The following is a 19,480-nucleotide window of genomic DNA, read 5'->3' as shown; positions in this document are numbered from 1 at the left end:
GACATTTTCCATTCAAGTATCAAATGATAACAGGAGCCAACTTTATACTCACTCAAGAATTAATGGTAACTTTTTTTTAAAGGGCAGTGGCAAGCGAAAGTCAGTAAAGTATTATAGGCAAACCTGGCCTACAGTACGATTGATCATGCTGAAGAATCAAATAAGCTAGGAGCTAACAGAGCTCAACAAAGATGTATTCAAAGACAAAATCATCACTTTTTCTGCAAAAGCACAACAAAAAGTTTATTTTATATCTGTAATAAAAGAAAGTAAATGTTGGCATGCATTTTCTTTTGCTCTCTGCCAATTTGTTGTTGTTTCAGGACAGGGGAAGGAGTAGGAAACACAATGTGGATCTGGGGTGGGCAGGGAAAGGTCGGGAAGGTCAGGTTGGGAGGAGTGGGGGGATGGGAGGATGGAGGTGGAGGAGAGGTGGAGAGGATTAGCTATTCATACAACAAATTAAACTGAAATTGAACCGTGTTTACTCCCATTCATGAAGCTAGCTGATTGATCGCACTCTATTCTATTGTATACACAAGGTGGCCTAGAAATTCATCCCTCAGATTGTATAGTGGTTATAGTGAATTGTCCTCTGCCTCAGAGTACAAGATAGGAGGAGCCAGCGCTGCCGTCGCAGCTGCGGCTTGCCTGCAGTCCGTCTGTCTTGTGTGTTTTTTGTTGTTTTTGTATGAATTGTAGTTTTAATATGGTGTAGTGTTTGTATGTTATGTTTGGGGGGGGGGGGTGGGAGGGAACGGGAACTGTAAAAAATTCTCTCTCCCGAACGGAGACACGAACTTTGTTTCTGTGTCGTGTCTCCGTTCCCGTTGCGGCCTACCAGCGGCCATGCACCTGGGACCACCTGGGGCTCTGGTTCACAGAGCCCATGGCCCGGACTCACCACCTGCGGCGCTGGCTGCTTGCGGATGCTGCGGGAGCGGCTGTGACTCGTCTCCGGAGGCTCCGGCGCGGGCCACGTGGACGTCGGAAGCCCGCAGGCCCCTGGATGGGGGCCGACATCGGGAGCACCGGCAACGGCAGAGGCAGCGTGTTCGCCCGCCCCGAATCGCGGGGCTTGGGTCGGCCCGCTGCGGACTTTTCACCGTCCGGCGCGGCCTGGAATAGGCCGTGGACCTTTCACCGTCCGGCGCGGCGCTCCAATGTCGGGAGCCCCGACCGACCCGACGTGGCAAGTTCAACAGCCTGACCTCGGGAGAAGACGGCAGGGAAGAGAAAAGACATTCTGGCCTTCCATCACAGTGAGAAGGGACTGGAGGAGACTCACTGTGATGGATGTTTCCTTTGTTTGGTGTTAGTGTATGATTGTATGTGTTATTGCATTTTTATTGATTATTCTTATTGGTCTTAGTGTTTCAACTGCGGGTAATGTTTCATTTCACTACACATTTATGTGTATGTGACAAATAAACGACTATTTGACTATTTGAGGATGGAGTAGGGGTGGGGGGTCGGGGACGAGAGGTGGAGAGGTTGTTGGTTTGTTTCCAATTCCCTGATTAACTTCCATGCTTATCAGCAAGATGTGAATGTGAACAAGCCATCTTGTGTCTTAACAGTTCGTGATGGAAATGCCTTCCCCCAACATATTTGCCGTCATTATAGCGTTGTTGGACTCTCACAGTGTTCAACCAGAGTGAACAATCCTCTCCCTTCAAGGAAGTCCCTTAAAATAAAGTTCATGTGGGCAATTGCCAGGAACAGGACAAAATACATGCATTGTACTCGGATCATTTGTCTCTCAAAATGGTTAAACGGTTGGAATTGTCAGTATAACCTCCCACTTATAAAAGTTCTAACTTTGATGTTGTCAGGGGCGTTTGTGAAAATCAGAGACGGGTTCAATTTTTACATCGACACAGGTCACTTTCCCTGTGTCACTCATCATCAGCTGCTCATAATGTCGCTGACTGGGCTCTTGCCAGTTCACTGGCTCTTCCTTCTCCTCCTTGGCAACATGAAACACAAAGAACTGACAAAGCACCTTTGACGATGTGCCTGATGGAAATCACCTGCTGCCCAGCGAGTCTCCGAATGAAAGATGAGAAAACATCAACTGAGAGAGAGATCTCTTTTTTCAAAGCAAAAACAGATTATCAAAAGTAGATTTGCAGAGTTAGTAATTCTAGCACACATGAGTCATTGTCAAAGCATATTGCTTCTTTAAAGTTATCAATTAAAATACCTCGCCCAAATAATGTGTGATACATGATCTATTCCTCAGTATTTTAATACTTTTTAGCGACAAGCTTAGCTATTCATACAACGAATTAAACTGAAAATGAACTGTGTTTACTCCCATTCATGAAGCTAGCTGATTGATCGCACTCTATTCTATTGTAAACATGGTTGCCTAGAAATTCATCCCTCAGATTGTAAAGTGGTGATGGTGAATTGTCCTCTGCCTCAGAGCACAAGATACTATCACTACTTTAGTATTACTGATGTGGGATGAATTTCCAGGTAATAATCCTTAAACCACATCATCTTAGCATTGATGGTATCACATTAGCACAAATAGGAAACTTCCACATCCCATCTTGTTCACATTGGATATTTTAGGTGCATGTTTTTAAACATATATGATGATGTCCATACATCAAAAACTCACAAAAGCTGATCCTGAGGAATATTAGGTTAACATATGAGTGTTTGATAGCTCTGGGCCTGCACTCGCTGGAGTTCACAAGAATGAGGGGGAAGCTCATTGAAATAGCAAATACAAAAGGCCTGGGTAGTGGATGTGGAAAGGATATTTCTACTAGTGGGAGCATGTGAGACCAGAGGGCACAGCCTGAGTATAAAAGTATGTACCTTTGGTAAGATGAAGAGGAATCTCTTTAGTCGCAGGGTGGTGAATCTATAGAATTAATTGCCATAGACAGTCGTGGAGGCCGAGTCATTGGATATTTTTAAAGCGGAGATTGACAAGTTCTTGATTTGTAAGTGTGTCAAAGGTTACAGGGCGAAAGAATGGGTTTGGGAGGGAAAGATAGATCAGCCATGATTGAATGGTGGAGTAAGCTCAATGGTCTAATTCTGCTCCTATGCCTTATGAACTTACCAAACCAGTATCTGATGGGACATGAATATACGTCAGATTTAGGTTGGGAGTAAAGATCCAACCGTTTCATAGACTTTCACGGATGTAATGACCACATCAGGTGCCAATATGACTGGCATTATAAATGAGAAGAATATTTGAAAGAGGTAGTAACAAAATGATTTTTAGGGACAGCATAGTGGCACAGCAGGTAGAGCTGCTGTCTCATAGTTCACCAGAGACCCAGGTTCAATCCTGACCTCGGGTGCTATCTATGTGCAGTTTGCACGTTCTCCCTGTGACTGTGTGGGTCTCCTCCAGTTGCTCCTCCCACAACCCATATACATCCGTGTTTGGAGTTTAATGGCCTTTGTAACTTGCCGCTAGTGTGAAGGGAGTAGATGTGAAAGTGAGATAACAGAACTAGTGTAAACTGGTGATCAATGGTCAGCATGGACTCGATGGGCTGAGGGCCTGTTGCATGTATCTCTCAAGAGCAATTCAAATGATGTTGCTGACTTTATATTTGGGCATGTAAGAGAAAGAGGCTGATGAACTTCAACATTGATACACAGTTTTGAATATTGCTTATGAAAATGATTCAATGCAGATTGGAGAAAGGCTCAGAGAAGACTTTCAACTGGGGCGTGAAGAGGAATTTAACTGGGATTCTATCCAATTCATATTGCTCCATTTATATATTGTGCCCAATGAAACATCAAGTAACTTACTTTTGTGCAGAGGCAAAGGAAAGAATGATTCAGTGTGTTGAAAGGATCCACCCCAAGCTTGTCTTCCATTCTAAGAAAAGCATGGGGAGAGATCCACCCTTATTAGCACAAGCATCTAGTTAGCTACCTTAATAATTCAGACAAGCCCCCTCCTGAGCATAATACAATGTTTCAGTCAACATGTCTAGACAGTGTTTTTTTAACATGTTTTCCACATGCAAATTCTTGAACATCAGATCCTTTAAGGTGAACACACATACTGGATGTACAAGAGGTTAAATTCAAGCCAGGTGGAAGTGCAGTTGATATGTAAGGAAAGTTATCACTTCTAAGCAGTTAACTATTAATATAATTGACCCAATTCAAATTATTTATACATTATCAATTTAACAAAACTAACTTGAGGACTTGGGGATTTTTTTTGTAAATTTTCCTCTTCTTTAATTATTTTCCACAGCATCTTGTGATCAGAAGACATCCAGCTCCTTAAGATTTTGTAAAATTACACGCTGCATGAAAAAAGCAACTAAATTGAGTATGAGTGACAGAGGTTGTGGGGAGAAGGCAGGAGAATGGGGTTAGGAGGGAGAGATAGATTAGCCATGATTGAATGGCGGTGTAGACTTGATGGGCCGAATGGCCTACTTCTGCTTCTATCACTTATGAAATTATGAAATTTAAAAACAAGCAACAAACATCTTTGTGGGCCAAAGAGCCTGGTTCTTTGCTGTACTTTTCCATCAGCATGTCCCGAGTTTCATTGACAGCACACGAAACTCTTGTCAGTTTAGTTTATTGTCACGTGTACCGAGGTACAATGAAAAGCTTTTGTTGCTTGCTTACCAGCCAGGTGGAAAGATGGTGATGTTTTTGGGACCTGTGTGAATTTGATTTGCCGTTTGTTAAGTCATCAGTCTGTTCCCTCAGGAAAGATTATCCGTGCTGGCTTTCGCTGTGTGACAAAGGTATTTACTTGCCAATGTAAAACTGTGCACATGGGGTGAATGACAGGAATGCAGAGAGTGGGCAGGTGTTAATGGTCAGTTCAACAACATGCCTCCCGCCAAATAGACCAAACTGACGTCTGCTTCCTTCAAAGTTATTTTGCCCAATACCCGCACCCAAGAATTGGAAGAACATACGAGAACAATCTAAAGTTACAGATAATTTGAATGATCTTCTGTTGCGTAATACATGGAATATTGTCAGTATAATGGTTTGTCTGCACAGCTATAATTAGAATGCAATTGAACTGGGATGGATTGCCAGGAACCACAAACATACTATTTGGCAGTTGTAGTTAGTTCATAGATTTAGCTGGATAACAATCTGACCATTACTCTGCATTCCTGTTAAACAAGAGATGTTTACAGCAATGATATTCTTCCCATTAGTTGCCATTCTTCTTCTTCTTAGGCCCCCTCGGTCATGGCTGACCATGGGTGATGCATCCTAGTTGGCTGCTTGCTCCACACCTCGGCCAGAGCAGCGTCGCTTGTGGCTGAAGAGACCAATGCGGGAGTGACAGTCTCTGTCGCAAAGGTCACAAGTGTGTGTGGTCTCTGGTCTGTTGAAGTTTGCTGCGCTCCTTTCTGCGTGCCCGCTTGTCTGCCGCTGCAGTCATCAGTTTCTCTTCCTCTGTTTTGAGATGTTGGTTCAGGGTACCTCTCCACCTCGTATGGTCACCTGCAAGGCTCTCCCATGACTCCACAACGATGTCGAGTGCCTTCAAATCTCTCTTGCAGACATCCTTGTAACGTAGCTGGGGGCGGCCGATGGTTCTCCTCCCAGATGTTAGCTCTCCATAGAGGATGTCTTTTGGAATACGGCCATCCTCCATGCGGTGGACATGGCCCAGCCACCGCAGCTGCGATGCCTGAGTAGAGTGTACATACTCGGAAGGCCAGCGTGAGACAGAATCTCGGCGTTGGACACTCTGTCTTGCCAGGATATACCCAGGATACGGCGGATGCTTCTAAGGTGGAAGGTGTTGAGTCTTCTCTCCAGTCTGGCATATGTAGTCCATGTCTCACTGCCTACAGCAGAGTGCTGTTGACACAGGCATTGTAGACTGCTATCTTTGTCTTCACTGTCAGCTTTGGATTGGTCCACACTCGAGTTGTGAGGCGAGTGAGAGTTGTAGCTGCCTTCCCGATCCTCTTATCAATCTCTGTGTCCAAGGAGAGGTTGTCGGTGATGGTGGAGCCGAGCTATGTGAACTGATGGACGGCCAAGAGTTCGTAGTCATCGATGGTGATGACAGGCGGTGCCTCTGTATCCTGTCCCAGGACGTTCGTCTTCTTCAGGCTGATGGTCAGCCCAAAGTCCATGCAAGCCCGATAGAAGTGGTCCATCAGTGACTGTAGTTCCTGCTGGGTGTGGAACCCAACTGCTGCGTCATCGACGAACAACATGTCTCTGATGAGAGCTTCATGTACTTTTGTCTTGGCTCGGAGGAGGGTGAGGTTGAAGAGCCTGCCGTCTGATCTAGTACGCAGGTAGATCCCCTCTGTTGCGGTGCCGAAGGCATGTTTCAGGAGCAGAGCGAAGAAAATCCCAAAGAGTGTGGGAGCGAGGACGCAGCCTTGTTTGTGGCCACTGCAGATGTCGAAGGTCTCCGTGAAACTGCCATTGAACTGCACTGTTCCCTTCGTATTGATGTGGAAGGATTCTATCATGCTCTGCAGTTTTGGTGGGCAGCCGATCTTTCGGAGAGCCTTGAATAGGCCATCTCTGCTGACAAAGTCAAACGCCTTGGTGAGGTCAATGAAAGCCATATACAGGGGCATCCGCTGTTCTCTGCACTTCTCCTGGAGCTGGCGAAGGGAGAAGACCATGTCTACTGTTGACCTTCCAGCTCGGAAACCGCACTGTGACTGGGTAGACACATTCTGCCAGCTTCTGCAGGCGGATCAAGATGACCCGAGCAAAGACCTTGCCGACGATGTTGAGGAGGGAGATGCCTCTGTAGTTGTTGCAGTCGCTTCTCTTGCCCTTGTTCTTGTAGAGGGTAATGATCGTGGCATCCTTCATGTCCTGCGGTACAGCTCCTTCTTGCCAGCACTGGCAGAGGACTTCATGCAAAGGAAGCAGTACGGTTGTCTTGCAGTGCTTGATCAGGTCAGGGGGAATCCCGTCGCTGCCTGGGGCCTTGCCTGAGGCCAGGCTGTCAATGGCCTTGCTGAGCTTTTCTACCGTCGGCTCTCCATCTAGCTCATCCATGGTCGGCAGGCACTCGATGGCGTCAAGAGCTGAGGGGGACACAGTGTTCTTTCTCGAGTAGAGGTCAGAGTAGTGTTCCACCCATCTCTCCATCTGCTAGCATTTGTCTGTGATTACTTCCCCAGTGGAGGATTTGAGGGGGGCTGTCTTGCTCTGGACTGGTCCTAGTGCCTTCTTAATACCATTGTACATTCCCCTGATGTTCACTGTTAGGGCGGCCGTCTGGATGTCCTCACTAAGCTGTGTCCAGTACTCATTGGTGCAACGCCTGGCAGTCTGCTGAGCCTTGCTACTGGCAGCCCTGATGATCTGCAGGTTCTTCTCGTTGGATGACCGCTTGTACTCGGCTAGGGCGGCGCGCTTGGCTTCGATGACGGGAGTCATCTCGGTCGACTTGGCCTCAAACCAGTCGTGTGTCTTTGAGATCTTCTTCCCAAAGCTAGCCAAGGCTGTGCTGTGCATGGTGTCCCACAGAGTTTCCCACTTCTCTGTTGCAGAGTCTCCAGGACACGAGGTGCCAAGTTCGCTCTCAAAAGCCTCTGCAAACTGTTGCACGGGGTCTGGATGGGGCATCTTGCTGACATCGATGCGGGGTTTCCCCAGCTTCTTGGTATGGTAGAACCTCTTTGGTTGCAGCCTGATCTTGCAGCACACTAAGGAGTGGTCTGTGTGGCAGTCCGCACTGTGGAAGGGGCGTGTGTGGAGAATGTTCTTGAGGGCGGCACGTCTGACTAGGATCAGATCCAGTTGATGCCAATGCTTTGAGCGTGGGTGCCTCCAGGATACCTTGTGCTGGGGCTTTGTCTGGAAGTACGAGTTGGCGATGCACAGGTCATGGTAAGTGCACAGCTCGAGCAGTCGCTGTCCGTTCTCATTCATTTTGCCCACACCAAACTGCCCAAGGCAGGAAGACCACGATTCGTGGTCTGCGCCCACTCTGGCGTTGAAGTCGCCCAAGAGAACAATTTCAAAATGAGCAGATGATAATATTTACCAACATTGGGGAATATTGTAATAATTTAGTTTAGTTTAGTTTAGTTTTTCCTCATCAGGAAGGCTGGCTTCGTCCTGGGAGCGGAGTTGGATTCATGGGAGGTGGCCTTGGAGGGGAGGATGCTCCTGAAACTGCGGAGCATCTTGGACAATACAGCTCACCCCCTCCATGACACACTGGTCTTCCTGAGGAGTACCTTCAGCAACAGACTGGTTCCACCAAAATGCAGTACAGAACTCCACAGGAGATCCTTCTTCCCTGTGGCTATCAAACTGTACAACTCCTCCCCCTTCTGTCATGGGGTAGACTGACTCCCTCACCACCTCACCCACCCCCACCCTCCACAATCTTTGCACATCCCCAATCCTTTCCAGTCATCAGTTTAATTTCATGTTTCATGTATTTTGTGTTTCATGGCCGTTGGCAGATCAATTTCCCTCCTGGGATAAATAAAGTTCTATCGTATCATTTAGTTTCGTTTAGTTCAGTTTAGTTCAGTTCAGTTTAGGTTAGTTGAGTTTAGTTTGGATTATTGTCACATGTACCAAGATACAGTGAAAAAACCTTTTTGTTGCATGCTAACCAGTCAGCGGGAAGACTGTACATGATTACAATCGAGCCATCCACAATGTACAGAAACAGGATGAAGGATATAAGATTTAGTGCAAGATAACGCCCAGTCAAGTCCAATTAAAGATAGTCCGAAGATCTTCAATGTAATGGATAGTAGTTCAGCACTGCTCTCCAGTTGTCGGTAGGATGGTTCAGTTGCCTGATAACAGTTGGGAAGAAACTGTCTCTGAATCTGGAGGCGTGTGTTTTCACACTTCTATAAATCTCGTGAATGTTGGAGTAAGTAGATACAGTAACGGAAATTGAGTGCATAAAAGTATGAGGTGATATAGTTTGGTACAAAGCAATATAATTTAAGTGGTACCATTTTAAGAAAGATGCCGGTGCTGACATCTTTGGAGTGATATAAAAGTTTGGAAATAAGTAAACAAGGTATAAAATTCATCCTTAATAATGGGCACTTAATTTGTGGCATAGTGGAATATGTGGATTGAATTCCATGTTTATAATTTGATTCCATTGAAGTTACCAGGATTAAATTTCGGAAGGAGTTTAATATGTTTACTAAGGGCCACATCTCTTAGAGCTGCAGCTCATTGTTTCATTAACCTGACTTCAATCCTGATCTCTGAAGCTGACTTTGAAGTTTGCACATCCTTCCAGTGACTGTGTGGGTTTCCTCCTGGAGTTCCGGTTTCCTCCCCATCCAAAAGACGCACAGGTTTGTACACTATTTGGTCACTACAAATTACCCCGAGGATAGGGATGAGTGGCAGAATCTGGGGAGTGCTGATGGGAAGGCAGGGAGAACAATATGGGATCAGTGTAGAGTTAGTGTAAGTGGGTGTCTGATAGTTTGCGTGGACATAATGGGTGAAGGGCCTGTTTCTGTGCTGTATGATTTTATTACCTAAGTTACTGTAGGGCATATTTAGGGCTTGTGAACAAAGATTTTTTTTTTACCAAATGGAATAAAAAAGCCAATAATTTGCGTTAAACTATTGGTTCAGCTCCAACTCGAAGATTGTATCCATTCTAGGTAAAACACTTTAATGATAACATAAAGCCTTTGGCAGAGGCCAGCAAGGATTTACTGGATTACAACTAAGTAAAAACTGTAGAAAAGCTTGGGTTGTTTTCCTCAGAGCAGGCAAAGCCAGAAGGAGATTTGATCAGGATCTTATAACTTTTAGAGAACTTCGACAGAGTAAATGAAGTGAAACTATTCCACTGACCAAAACATCGAGAGCAGACTGCATAGAATTATTACACACCATGCATTGTACTCAGAAATCACTTTTTGTTTTGATGGTGTTCTGTAACGTTGTGATTCTTGGGGGAAAGATAGGAATCAGATCTTCATTCAGTAGGGTGCTGCTGTTCCACTGTAATGAGAGTCAATCATAATAGTTTGTCTATGAATTCCTCATGGGTAGGTGTACTTTTAGTCAGCCTCACGATCTGTAACGGTGTCTTTAGTTTATAGATAGTATAGTTGAGAGATAGAGCGTGGGGAGCAGGCCCTTCGGCCCACTGAGGTCACGCTGACCATCGGTCATCCTACACACTATCACTCCTACGCACCAGGGACAATTTACAGAAGCAAATTAAGCTCCAAACCTGCACGCCTTTTGAATGTGGGAGGTAACCGGGACACCAGGAGAAAGCCCGTGCAGGCACAAATTCTGCACAGACGGCACCCGTAGTGAGGATCGAGCCCAGGGCTCTGGCGCTGTGAGGCAGCCGCTCTACCGCTGCGCCAGCGTGACGCCTGGAACTCAATTAGAAACGTGAAAGAGAAAAATGGAGCATCGCTTTAAGTGTTCAATTATAACTTGAATAAGAATGTAATGCATCACATAGCATAACCAAAGAAAACATTTTGCCAACTTGTCTGCTTATCTTCTCAAATCAGCCTTTCCATATGACTTGTGTCATGGGAGCAAGAATCGGTTAGGACATTTAAATATATCTCACTGAGGGCGGCATGGTTAGACCTGGGTTCGATCCTGACTGTGGGTGCTGTCTGTATGGAGTTTGTACGCTCTCTCCGTGACCTGCGTGGGTTTTCTCCAGGAGCTCTGGTTTCGTCACACACTCCAAAGACATACAGGGTTGTAGGTTAATTGGCTTGGTATAATTGTAAATTGCCCCCTATGTGTAGGATAATGTTAGTTTGTGGGGTTCATTGGTCGGCACGGACTTAGTGTGGGCCGAAGGGCCTGTTTCTGTGCTATATGTCTAAACTAAACTAAACTAAACTAAGGTAAACCCTATCAAATAGCCAGAATAATATTCAGTAAAAGTATAGTATTTAATTGATCAAGGAAGTTTGTGATTTACTTGAACGACAAGATGATGGAAGTACAATGGCAATTTAAGGCATACGCTAGTTATCCTGTGTTGTACTAGGACGAGTAAAGGGAAATTAATTATTTAAAGTACAGATCCTATGTCAGATCTGGAAAGGGAAGTTATCTTTTTGCGTCAATAAACTTATAATTGTTGAGCTAAAAATCCTACACAGAGCACTTTGTAAAATTTGCAATTTGGCTGGCTTTATATAGCACTTTTCACAATATTACAGTGCTTAAAAGCCAATTAAATATTTGTGAAGTACAGTAAAAGCTGCAATGCAGCAATCTTGGCAGCAAACACAATCTCAGCCATATTCCACAAACAGTTATAACATAAAGCAGATAACGATGTTGGTCCAGGAATTAAGGTTGGCCACGACATCTGGAAAAAGTTCTTTTTTCTTCTTCGAACTTGTGCCAATGGAGCTTTCATGTCCACCCGTGTTGGGGGAAGAAGCTTCAGTTCCATGTCTCACTCAGAGGCCTCCAGCTCTCTGAGCTGTTGGCTCGGGCTTTGCGCTTATGTCTGCAATGCAGGATTTGAATGTCGAATTCCACTTAATGTTTGGTGGAGGTGCTGCCATCAGGCCAAGACTGACGCTTACTTTCTTGGTCAAAACTTATTATATCTTATAAAACAAAAAAATCTTACTCTTTTCATGGTTCCTGTATCATCCACACTCTAACTCTGTAGCTATATTATTGAAAGAATAATATTATCACCATTAATACAAAGAATGAAACTATTAGACTTTTTTTTTTTCAGGGGCGGCGCGATGGCTCGGCGATAGAGTTGCTGCTTTACGGTGCCCGAGATCCGGGTTCGATTTCGACTACGGGTTCCGTCTGTACAGAGTTTGTACATTCTCCCCATGACCCCGTGGGTTTTCTCCGGGTACTCGGGTTTCCTCCCACATTCTAAAGACATACAGGTTTGTAGGTTAATTGGCTTCGGCTAGAATTGTAAATTGTCCCCAGTGTGTATGGTTAGGACTAGTGTACGGTGATCACTGGTCGGCGCGGACTCGGCGGGCCAAAGAACATGTGTCTGCACTGCATCTGTGAACTAGAAAAAATTTAAACTACCCTATTTCTCCTGTATTGAAAATGTTATTGCTTAACAGTGCCAGTGATAATATAAGATCTTGCTTCAAAAGGCAGATGAAAATGGAATTTCAACTGCTATTTGAATCATTCACATGCTCACATTTTCAGCAACTATAGCAACTCAGTTCTGACATCTCTGTTTAGGGGCAATCAACATTGAGAGAAAAATAAGTATTATGTAAAGCAGAGGACATGATAAATCCAATGAAACTACAATTGATGTATTCTGATCTCCAGAAACCCTAAAGGTACAAGTTGCCATGCTAGAATGCTTAATGTCTTCATCTCATCTATATGAAACTTTTTTATACTTTGTTGTTATTGCATTCATATGAAAACTACCTTGAGCAATGCAAACTTGCTGGGGTTTTTTTTCTCGTGATATTACTGTTTGGCCTGGAGGAGAAATTTAAGTTAACTACAGTGTGGAAATCTATCCGACTTATGATCAACAGCGAAGGGAGGTAGCACGATGACTCAGCTGGTTGAGGTTCTGCCTCAAAGCTCCAGTGACTGGAGTTCGATCCTGACCTGCAGTGCTGCCTGTGTGGAGTTTGTTTGTTCTCGATGTAACCTGATGGACTCCCCCCAAGGTGTTCCAGTTTTATTCCAAGCTTCAAAGATGGGATGGCTGGTAGTGGTTGAGTGGTTGGGTCAATGGTTCAATGGTGCCTTTGTTGTCCTATGTGCCAAGTGCAAATGCACAGTGAAATTATTTTCTTACAAACAGTCCAGTAGAGTATTGCCATACCCAAGCACATTCCGATTAGCATGTGTACAGAAATAGTCCACTGATCCCACATGCATGCAAGAGACGCCATTTTTGGCGCCATTTTCAGAGTCCAGTCCGCGTTCTAGTTGTTATGAGCAGTGCCCGATCTAGGCAAGCCGCAGACTGCTGTGGGCCTCCAGTCATTGCCTTCCTTGGACGTGTGGATCAATCATCAAACCCACATCCCTGTCCTCGCCCGTCCATCTTTGTTTCCTGGGGGCGCCTCCCGCAGTTAACCTTGAGGGCGCGGTAGGCCACACGCCGGTTCCCTCTCCTTTCCTACCGGCCTCGCTCCTCGATGGTCGCGCCCTTCGTCGTCACAGGCTCCATCCTCCCGGTCAGCCTCTGGTCTTTGGAGGAGCTCCCCCTTCCAGGCTATGGTTCGCTGGGACTTGCGTTCGGCTACGGGGTACCGGCTCGGCAGCTTCCCCCTGTAGGCCGCAATCCTCTGGGAGTTTCATCCTAGTACGACCCTCGGAATTCAGCCGCACATGGGTCTCAGGATAAGAATGTGGCAAGAAAAGATTAAAGGGAAAATTAGATGGGAGTAGGTTTGCTCTGTGAGTCAGCAGAGACTCAATGAGTCAAAATGGCTTCCTTCAATATAGTAGGGAAATATGGTCGACGATGGTAAAATGGGATATGTATCCTATTATAATAGGGTTAACTTCCTCTTCTTTCTGAATAAGATCAGTTGCACAACTTACTTTAACATTCACAGTGCCTCTTTCCTCTTCTGAATTGGACTGAGATCAAGATACATTTGTAGTACGAACAATAGTGCTTTATTTATGCACATGGCAAGCATCTTATTCACTTGGATAAAATGCATGCTTACAGTAAATGATGGAAACAATACGGAGGCTTTTTAACATTCTCAGATCTGCGTCTCAGATCTTTGGGACATATAAAAAAAGTAAATACTCCTTATGTTGCCTGTATTTTATGAACACACAAAGAAGACAGTACTCCATGAAAGCAATGGCTCCAGCTCAAAACTAAAAGTAGGCAGCACTCTATGAAGGCAACGGCTCAAAACTAGGGCATAATTTATTTATTTTAATTAACAGATTCAGATGGCTTTTATTTGCATGTTGCACACAGTTATCACCCCCTATAAGCCCCGGTGCATTTATTTGATGTATTTATGCTCACAACAGATAATTGCGCTAAAATTACATTGGGGGATAAAGTGGTCCTGGATACAACTGATTTGGCAATAAATGACTTCTAAATGGCCAAAGTTCCTGCCAACAAAGGCTTCTTAAATAGGCTTATTAAGAGACAGAGGATCATTTCGAGTCCTTGATGCCAAAATGGCTTCCACACTCCAAATAGCTTGTGAGGAGTACACAGCCTAAAATAAAACTGAAAAATGCTGATAATACTCAGCAGGTCAGACAGCATCGGTTCAAAGAGAAAAAGAGTTAGTTAAGTCTTGTTTAGTTTATTGAGTTTAGTTTATTGTCACATATACCGAGGTAGAGTGAAAGGTTTTTGTTGCATGCTAACCAGACAGTGGAAAGACATTACATGATTACAATCGAGCCATCCCCAGTGGCCAAGACCGCTCATCAGAACAGTTGTTGAACTGGAAAATTAATGCGGTTTTCTTTTTCCAAAGGTGCTGCTTGACCCACTTTTCTGATTTTATTCCAGTTTTCAAGCTTATTTTGTCAAGCTGGAGAGCATGTTGTTAGGTTGGAAAGGGTGCAGACATCATTTACCAGGGTGTTGCCAGGACTCGAGGGCCTGAGCTATAGGGAGAGGTTGAGCAGGTTAGAACGGAGAACAGGAGGTTGAGGGGTGATCTTATAAAGGTGTCTCTGTAAAGCGTCTTTGAGTATATGAAAAGCGCTATATAAATAAAATGTATTATTATTATTATTATTATTACAAAATCACGAGAAGAATAGATCAGGTAAATGCACAAAGCCTTTTGCCCAGAGATTAATTGAGAACCAGAGGACATAGATTTAAGGTGAGGGGGAGAAATTTAATAGGAATCTGAGGAATAACGTTTTTACACAAAGGGTGGTGGGTGTATGGAACAAGCTGCCAGAGGAAGTCATTGAAGCAGGTATTATCGCAATATTTAAGAACCATTTGGAAGGTACATGAATAAGATAAGTTTAAAGGGATATCAGACAACTGCAGGCAGGTGGGACTAGTGTAGATGGGGCATGTTGGTCCTTTCACAAACACCTTTCACAATCTCACGTTTCTTATGGACTATGAACGTTGTTGAAGAGCAGTTATTATCATCATGTGGAAAGCACAGCTGCCAATACTCACACAGCAGAATCCCATTGACAATATTATAATGGCCACATCATTTATTTTGCAGTCTGAGATGTGAATAATTACCGATCAATGTAAAATCCACATTTGTTTGCACAGTGCCATTTTCTATTCTTCCTACAAAATATCCTTACATTTCACCATATATGCACTTTCATCCTGCTACTTTTCAGTCCACATAGTAAACTTGCCATTTCAACAGATATAACCAAAATATAACATGTATTTTATCTCAAGATTATACCACTTTCAGTTCACATCATTAGCAACCAAAATGATATCCATGGTTATCATCTGCTTTCATCTGCCTGATAATATTGGGTAATGTTTGCATGCTGGGTTTAATATCTGTACGTAGTTTCCCCGATGGTTATTCTCTGTGCTAAGCCTGGAACTCTGTAGGTGGGCAAAACCAATAAAGACTCACAGAGCAGTACATCTCAGAATTCAGTTTATTCAAACATGTGTTGCAGCGTTAGTTGCTGCCTTACAGCGAATGCAGCGCCGGAGACCCGGGTTCGATCACGACTACGGGTTCTGTCTGTGCGGAGTTTGTACGTTCTCCCCGTAACCTGCGTGGGTTTTCTCCGAGATCTTCGGTTTCCTCCCACACTCCAAAGACATACAGGTATGTAGATTATTTGGCTTGGTAAATGTAAAAAATTGTCCCTAGTGGGTGTAGGATAGTGTTGATGTGCGGGGATCGCTGGTCGGCACGGGCCCGGTGGGCAGAAAGGGCCTGTTTCCGCACCGTATCTCTAAACTATGAACAAAGGATTCACCAGGATGTTACAGTGACTGAGGGCTTGAGTCATTGGGAAAGATTGGATAGTCTGGGACCTTTTGTATCCTGGACGCAAAAGGCCGAGGGGTGGCTTCATGGAGATATACAAAAAATCATGGAAAGCATTGATAAGTTCTTCTTCTTGCATTTGAGGCAGCAGAAGTTATGTAACGCCCTCCAGGCGCTGTAGCCAGTGCAATGTGCTGTTGTCGAGGGCCGTGAGGTCTACCCCTCCACCAGGGGGCGGAGGACAATGCAGTCGAAAATGACGTGCTGCGCTGTTTGCTGGTCTGCTCCACACACGCAGGCTGCTGATGAACGCAACCCCCACCGATGCATGTTGGCGTTGAACCGCCCGACCCCTGTGCGGAGCCGGTTCAGGGCGACCCACTCTTTGCGGGGCGTGTCCGAACCGGGTGGGGCTGTGGTGTTCGGTGCGACAGTGAATTGAGGAGGTTGCGATGTCTGTTCCCAGCTGGTTCTCCATGCTCCTAGTATGTTGAAACCGGAGCCACAGAGGGTCGCTGCATGACGGGAGAAAGGGTGACGAGATGACAGGCGTTGTCCCAGTTGCTGTGAATCGTGGGCGAGGTGGTGCAAAGGATGTTTGGCGTCCGATGGGGCCTTGCACACCAGCCTATGAGTGAAGAACTCTCTGCGAAGCTTGGCAGGTGCGATACCTGCGAGCACCGGCAGGAGATCCGTCGGAGTAGGGCGTAGGCAGCCAGTGATGATCCGCATGGTGTCGTTGAGGGTGGCGTCTAGCTTGCTAGTATGAGCGCTGCGGCACCATGCTGGGGCGGTGTACTCAGCGGCGCTGTACACAAGTGCAAGAGCACTGGTTCATAGAGTAGATGTCCTGGCACCCCATGACAATCCGGCCAAGCAACGCAGGAGGTTGTTTCGTGCCGGGGCTCATTTTGTCAACCTCCCCGTGGTGAGCCCTGTCAACTGACCTCAGTCAGGCGAACGACAACAAACAGAGACAGCAGAAGCAGAGAAAACAGTTTGCAGCCCAAATGCAACCATAGATAAGGTGAATGGCCACAGTCTTTTTCCAGGGGTAGAGCAGTCCAGAAACAAAGGGGTTTAAGGTGAGAAGGGAAAGATTTAAAAGAGACCTGAGGAGCAATTTCTTCACACAAACAGTGGTTCATATATGGAATAGGCTGCCAGAGAAAGCTATATAAAAGGCTATCATGGTGACATTTAGGCGTAGGAAAGGTTTGGAGCAATGTGGACCAAATTCAGGCAAATGCAACTAACCCAATCATAAAACCTAGTCGTCAGGCTGAAGGACGTGTCTCCATGTGGAGGAAGAAACTGCAGATACTGGTTCAAACCGAAAATAGACGCAAAATGTTGTCGCAACTCAGCGGGACAGGCAGCATCTCTGGAGAGAAGGAATGGGTGACTTTTTGGGTCAAGACCCTTCTTCAGACTGAACTTCAGACGTGTTTCTATGCTGCCTGACTCCAACACTCTATTCCCCCTAATATTCACATATGCAAATGCTTGTTGAGAACAGAGCTGGATAGGGCAGAGGTCCTCTTGTCATTTATGCAATGACTTGGTGCTTTTGTGGCATTGTTATACAACAGGAGTCCAGAAGAAAAGCTTGTGTTTGCATAAACAAAACACATCAGAATTTCCTCCCCCCAGATAACAGACAGCTTGAAAAGTACACCACTGATATTGGGTTCCCCCACAATACCTTGGGATAAGAACTGCAGTCAATTTTATTTGGTCAATTTTTGCTTCACCGTAAGTTCTGCTTTTTTTTTTGCTTTAGTTTAATTTAGTATATTGAGATGTGTACCGAGGTACAATGAAAAGCTTTTTGTTGTGTGCTGGCCAGTCAATCATTGCAATCGAGCCTTCCACTTTGTACAGATTCATGATTAACAGAGTAACGTTTAGTGCAAGATAAAGTCCAGTAAAGTCCGATTAAAGATGGTAGATAGTTGCTCAGGACTGCTCTCTAGTTGTTGATAGGTGGTTCAGTTGCCTGATAACAGCTGGGAAGAAACTGTCGGTGAATCTGGAGGTGTGCGTTTTCACACTTCCGTACCTCTTGTCTGATGAGTGAGGGGAGCAGAGGGAATGTCCGGGGTGAGATTCATCCTTGATTATGTTGGTGGCCTTGGTGAGGCAGCGTGAAGTGTAAATGGAGTTAATGGAAGGGACTTTGGTGTGCATTATGGTATGGGCTACATCCACAATTCTCTGCAATATCTTGCTGAAGCCATCTGATTACAGATCCTTCAACCAAGGTTAATGCTCTTTGTATTTAATTTCTATTCGTCAGATATCCAGTATTCCTGGTATTTGTGTTTTGTATTAAAGTCCTTCTTCTTGCTGACAATGTTTTAAAATAAATCATCCCTTCATTTTGGATTTGTGCACGAGTGAAAATATTCAATTTCAGCTCAACCAAATGTTGAACACATTTCTTTCCGTTTCCCTTCCTTAATAATGCCATGAGAAATGTAAATCAGCAGGATACCTATGGGCAGAAGAGCAGCTTCTGTATCTATTACTTTGTTGGCTCAAGTCAAAGTTACTCAAAACCATAATGGTGTGGGTCTAGTCTCAGATAATGGTATCATTTATAGTATAAGATATAGTAGACAGGATAAGAACAGTGGTAGGCACAAAATGCTGGAGTAACTCAGCGGATCAGGCAGCATCTCGGAGGAGAAGGAATGGGTGACGTTTCGGGTCGAGTCCCTTCTTCAGACTGATGTCAGGGGAGGGGGCGGGACAAAGATAAGAACAGTGAATCACCATCTGTAAAATTTGCCAGCTGAGTTCTGACAAGAGTCTGAAAACTTTATGATCGCATTTTTACAGACAATGTCCTCAAATTCTGAAACTCACATTCTCAGGATTTCTGGATTACTAATGCAATACTCCATTGTTGAATTCTTGTTTCTGTGAAAAACACAAGTAAACTCTGGTCTGCTGCTCGATAAGCAAATATTCTGCCCCCTTTCCTCATTCACATTATAGCCACAAAACCTCTCAATGATTACCTCCCCCATGGTGATTCTGGAGCCAGGAGGAGAGGCGAGGAGGTCGATGGTTTCCTGCTCCCTTGTTCCTCCTAACAACCAATGGCCGACCAAACTTCCTCCCTCAATGGACATTTTTAAACACAGCACAAACCAATTCCAAACCAAGTCCAGAGGCTTTCCTACAAGTGAAAGCCAAAAGGCAAGCACAGGATGAATGACAATGTTTGGAGTGCTCGCTTTGAAGCCTGAGCCACAGAGAGACAGAAATAAACCTCCTTTCACAAACCTTTCCTGGCTCTGTTTGAATGTGGAAATATTGTCACGGATGCGGGTCTTTTCCGCAGGCAACAGCTTTGCTCACAAACGTAGATGTTTTGTGTACGCAAGCGAAGCTTTGAAGAAAGCAGCCATCAATTGTCAGGCCCTAGTGTGCTTGTTTATAGCTGCAGTCTGTTGCAATTAGTGGCCAATGCGAGTGTACAGCAAGCCAACAGTCTACACTCAATCTATTGATGCTTATGTGGTTAAGTATCATTCAAATCTGATGACACAACAAGT

General features: G+C 44.9%; 1 protein-coding gene across 1 annotated transcript in view; it reads right to left on the bottom strand.

The window, feature by feature from the left end:
* Window positions 1-18,789, bottom strand: part of LOC144598349 (small ribosomal subunit protein eS8) — a 412,789-nt gene extending 394,000 nt beyond the window's left edge. Inside the window, exon 1 of the mRNA XM_078408410.1 lies at window positions 18,785-18,789. Coding sequence (XP_078264536.1) covers window positions 18,785-18,787 — 3 coding nt within the window. The 5' untranslated portion in view covers window positions 18,788-18,789. The remainder of the gene's footprint in view (window positions 1-18,784) is intronic.
* Window positions 18,790-19,480: the final 691 nt, after the last annotated feature.

Source organism: Rhinoraja longicauda, chromosome 11, assembly GCF_053455715.1.
Source record: "Rhinoraja longicauda isolate Sanriku21f chromosome 11, sRhiLon1.1, whole genome shotgun sequence".
Taxonomy (NCBI): Eukaryota; Metazoa; Chordata; class Chondrichthyes; order Rajiformes; family Arhynchobatidae; genus Rhinoraja; species Rhinoraja longicauda.
Note: the sequence above shows the minus strand (reverse complement) of the source record. Positions and strands in the feature narration are given on the sequence as shown.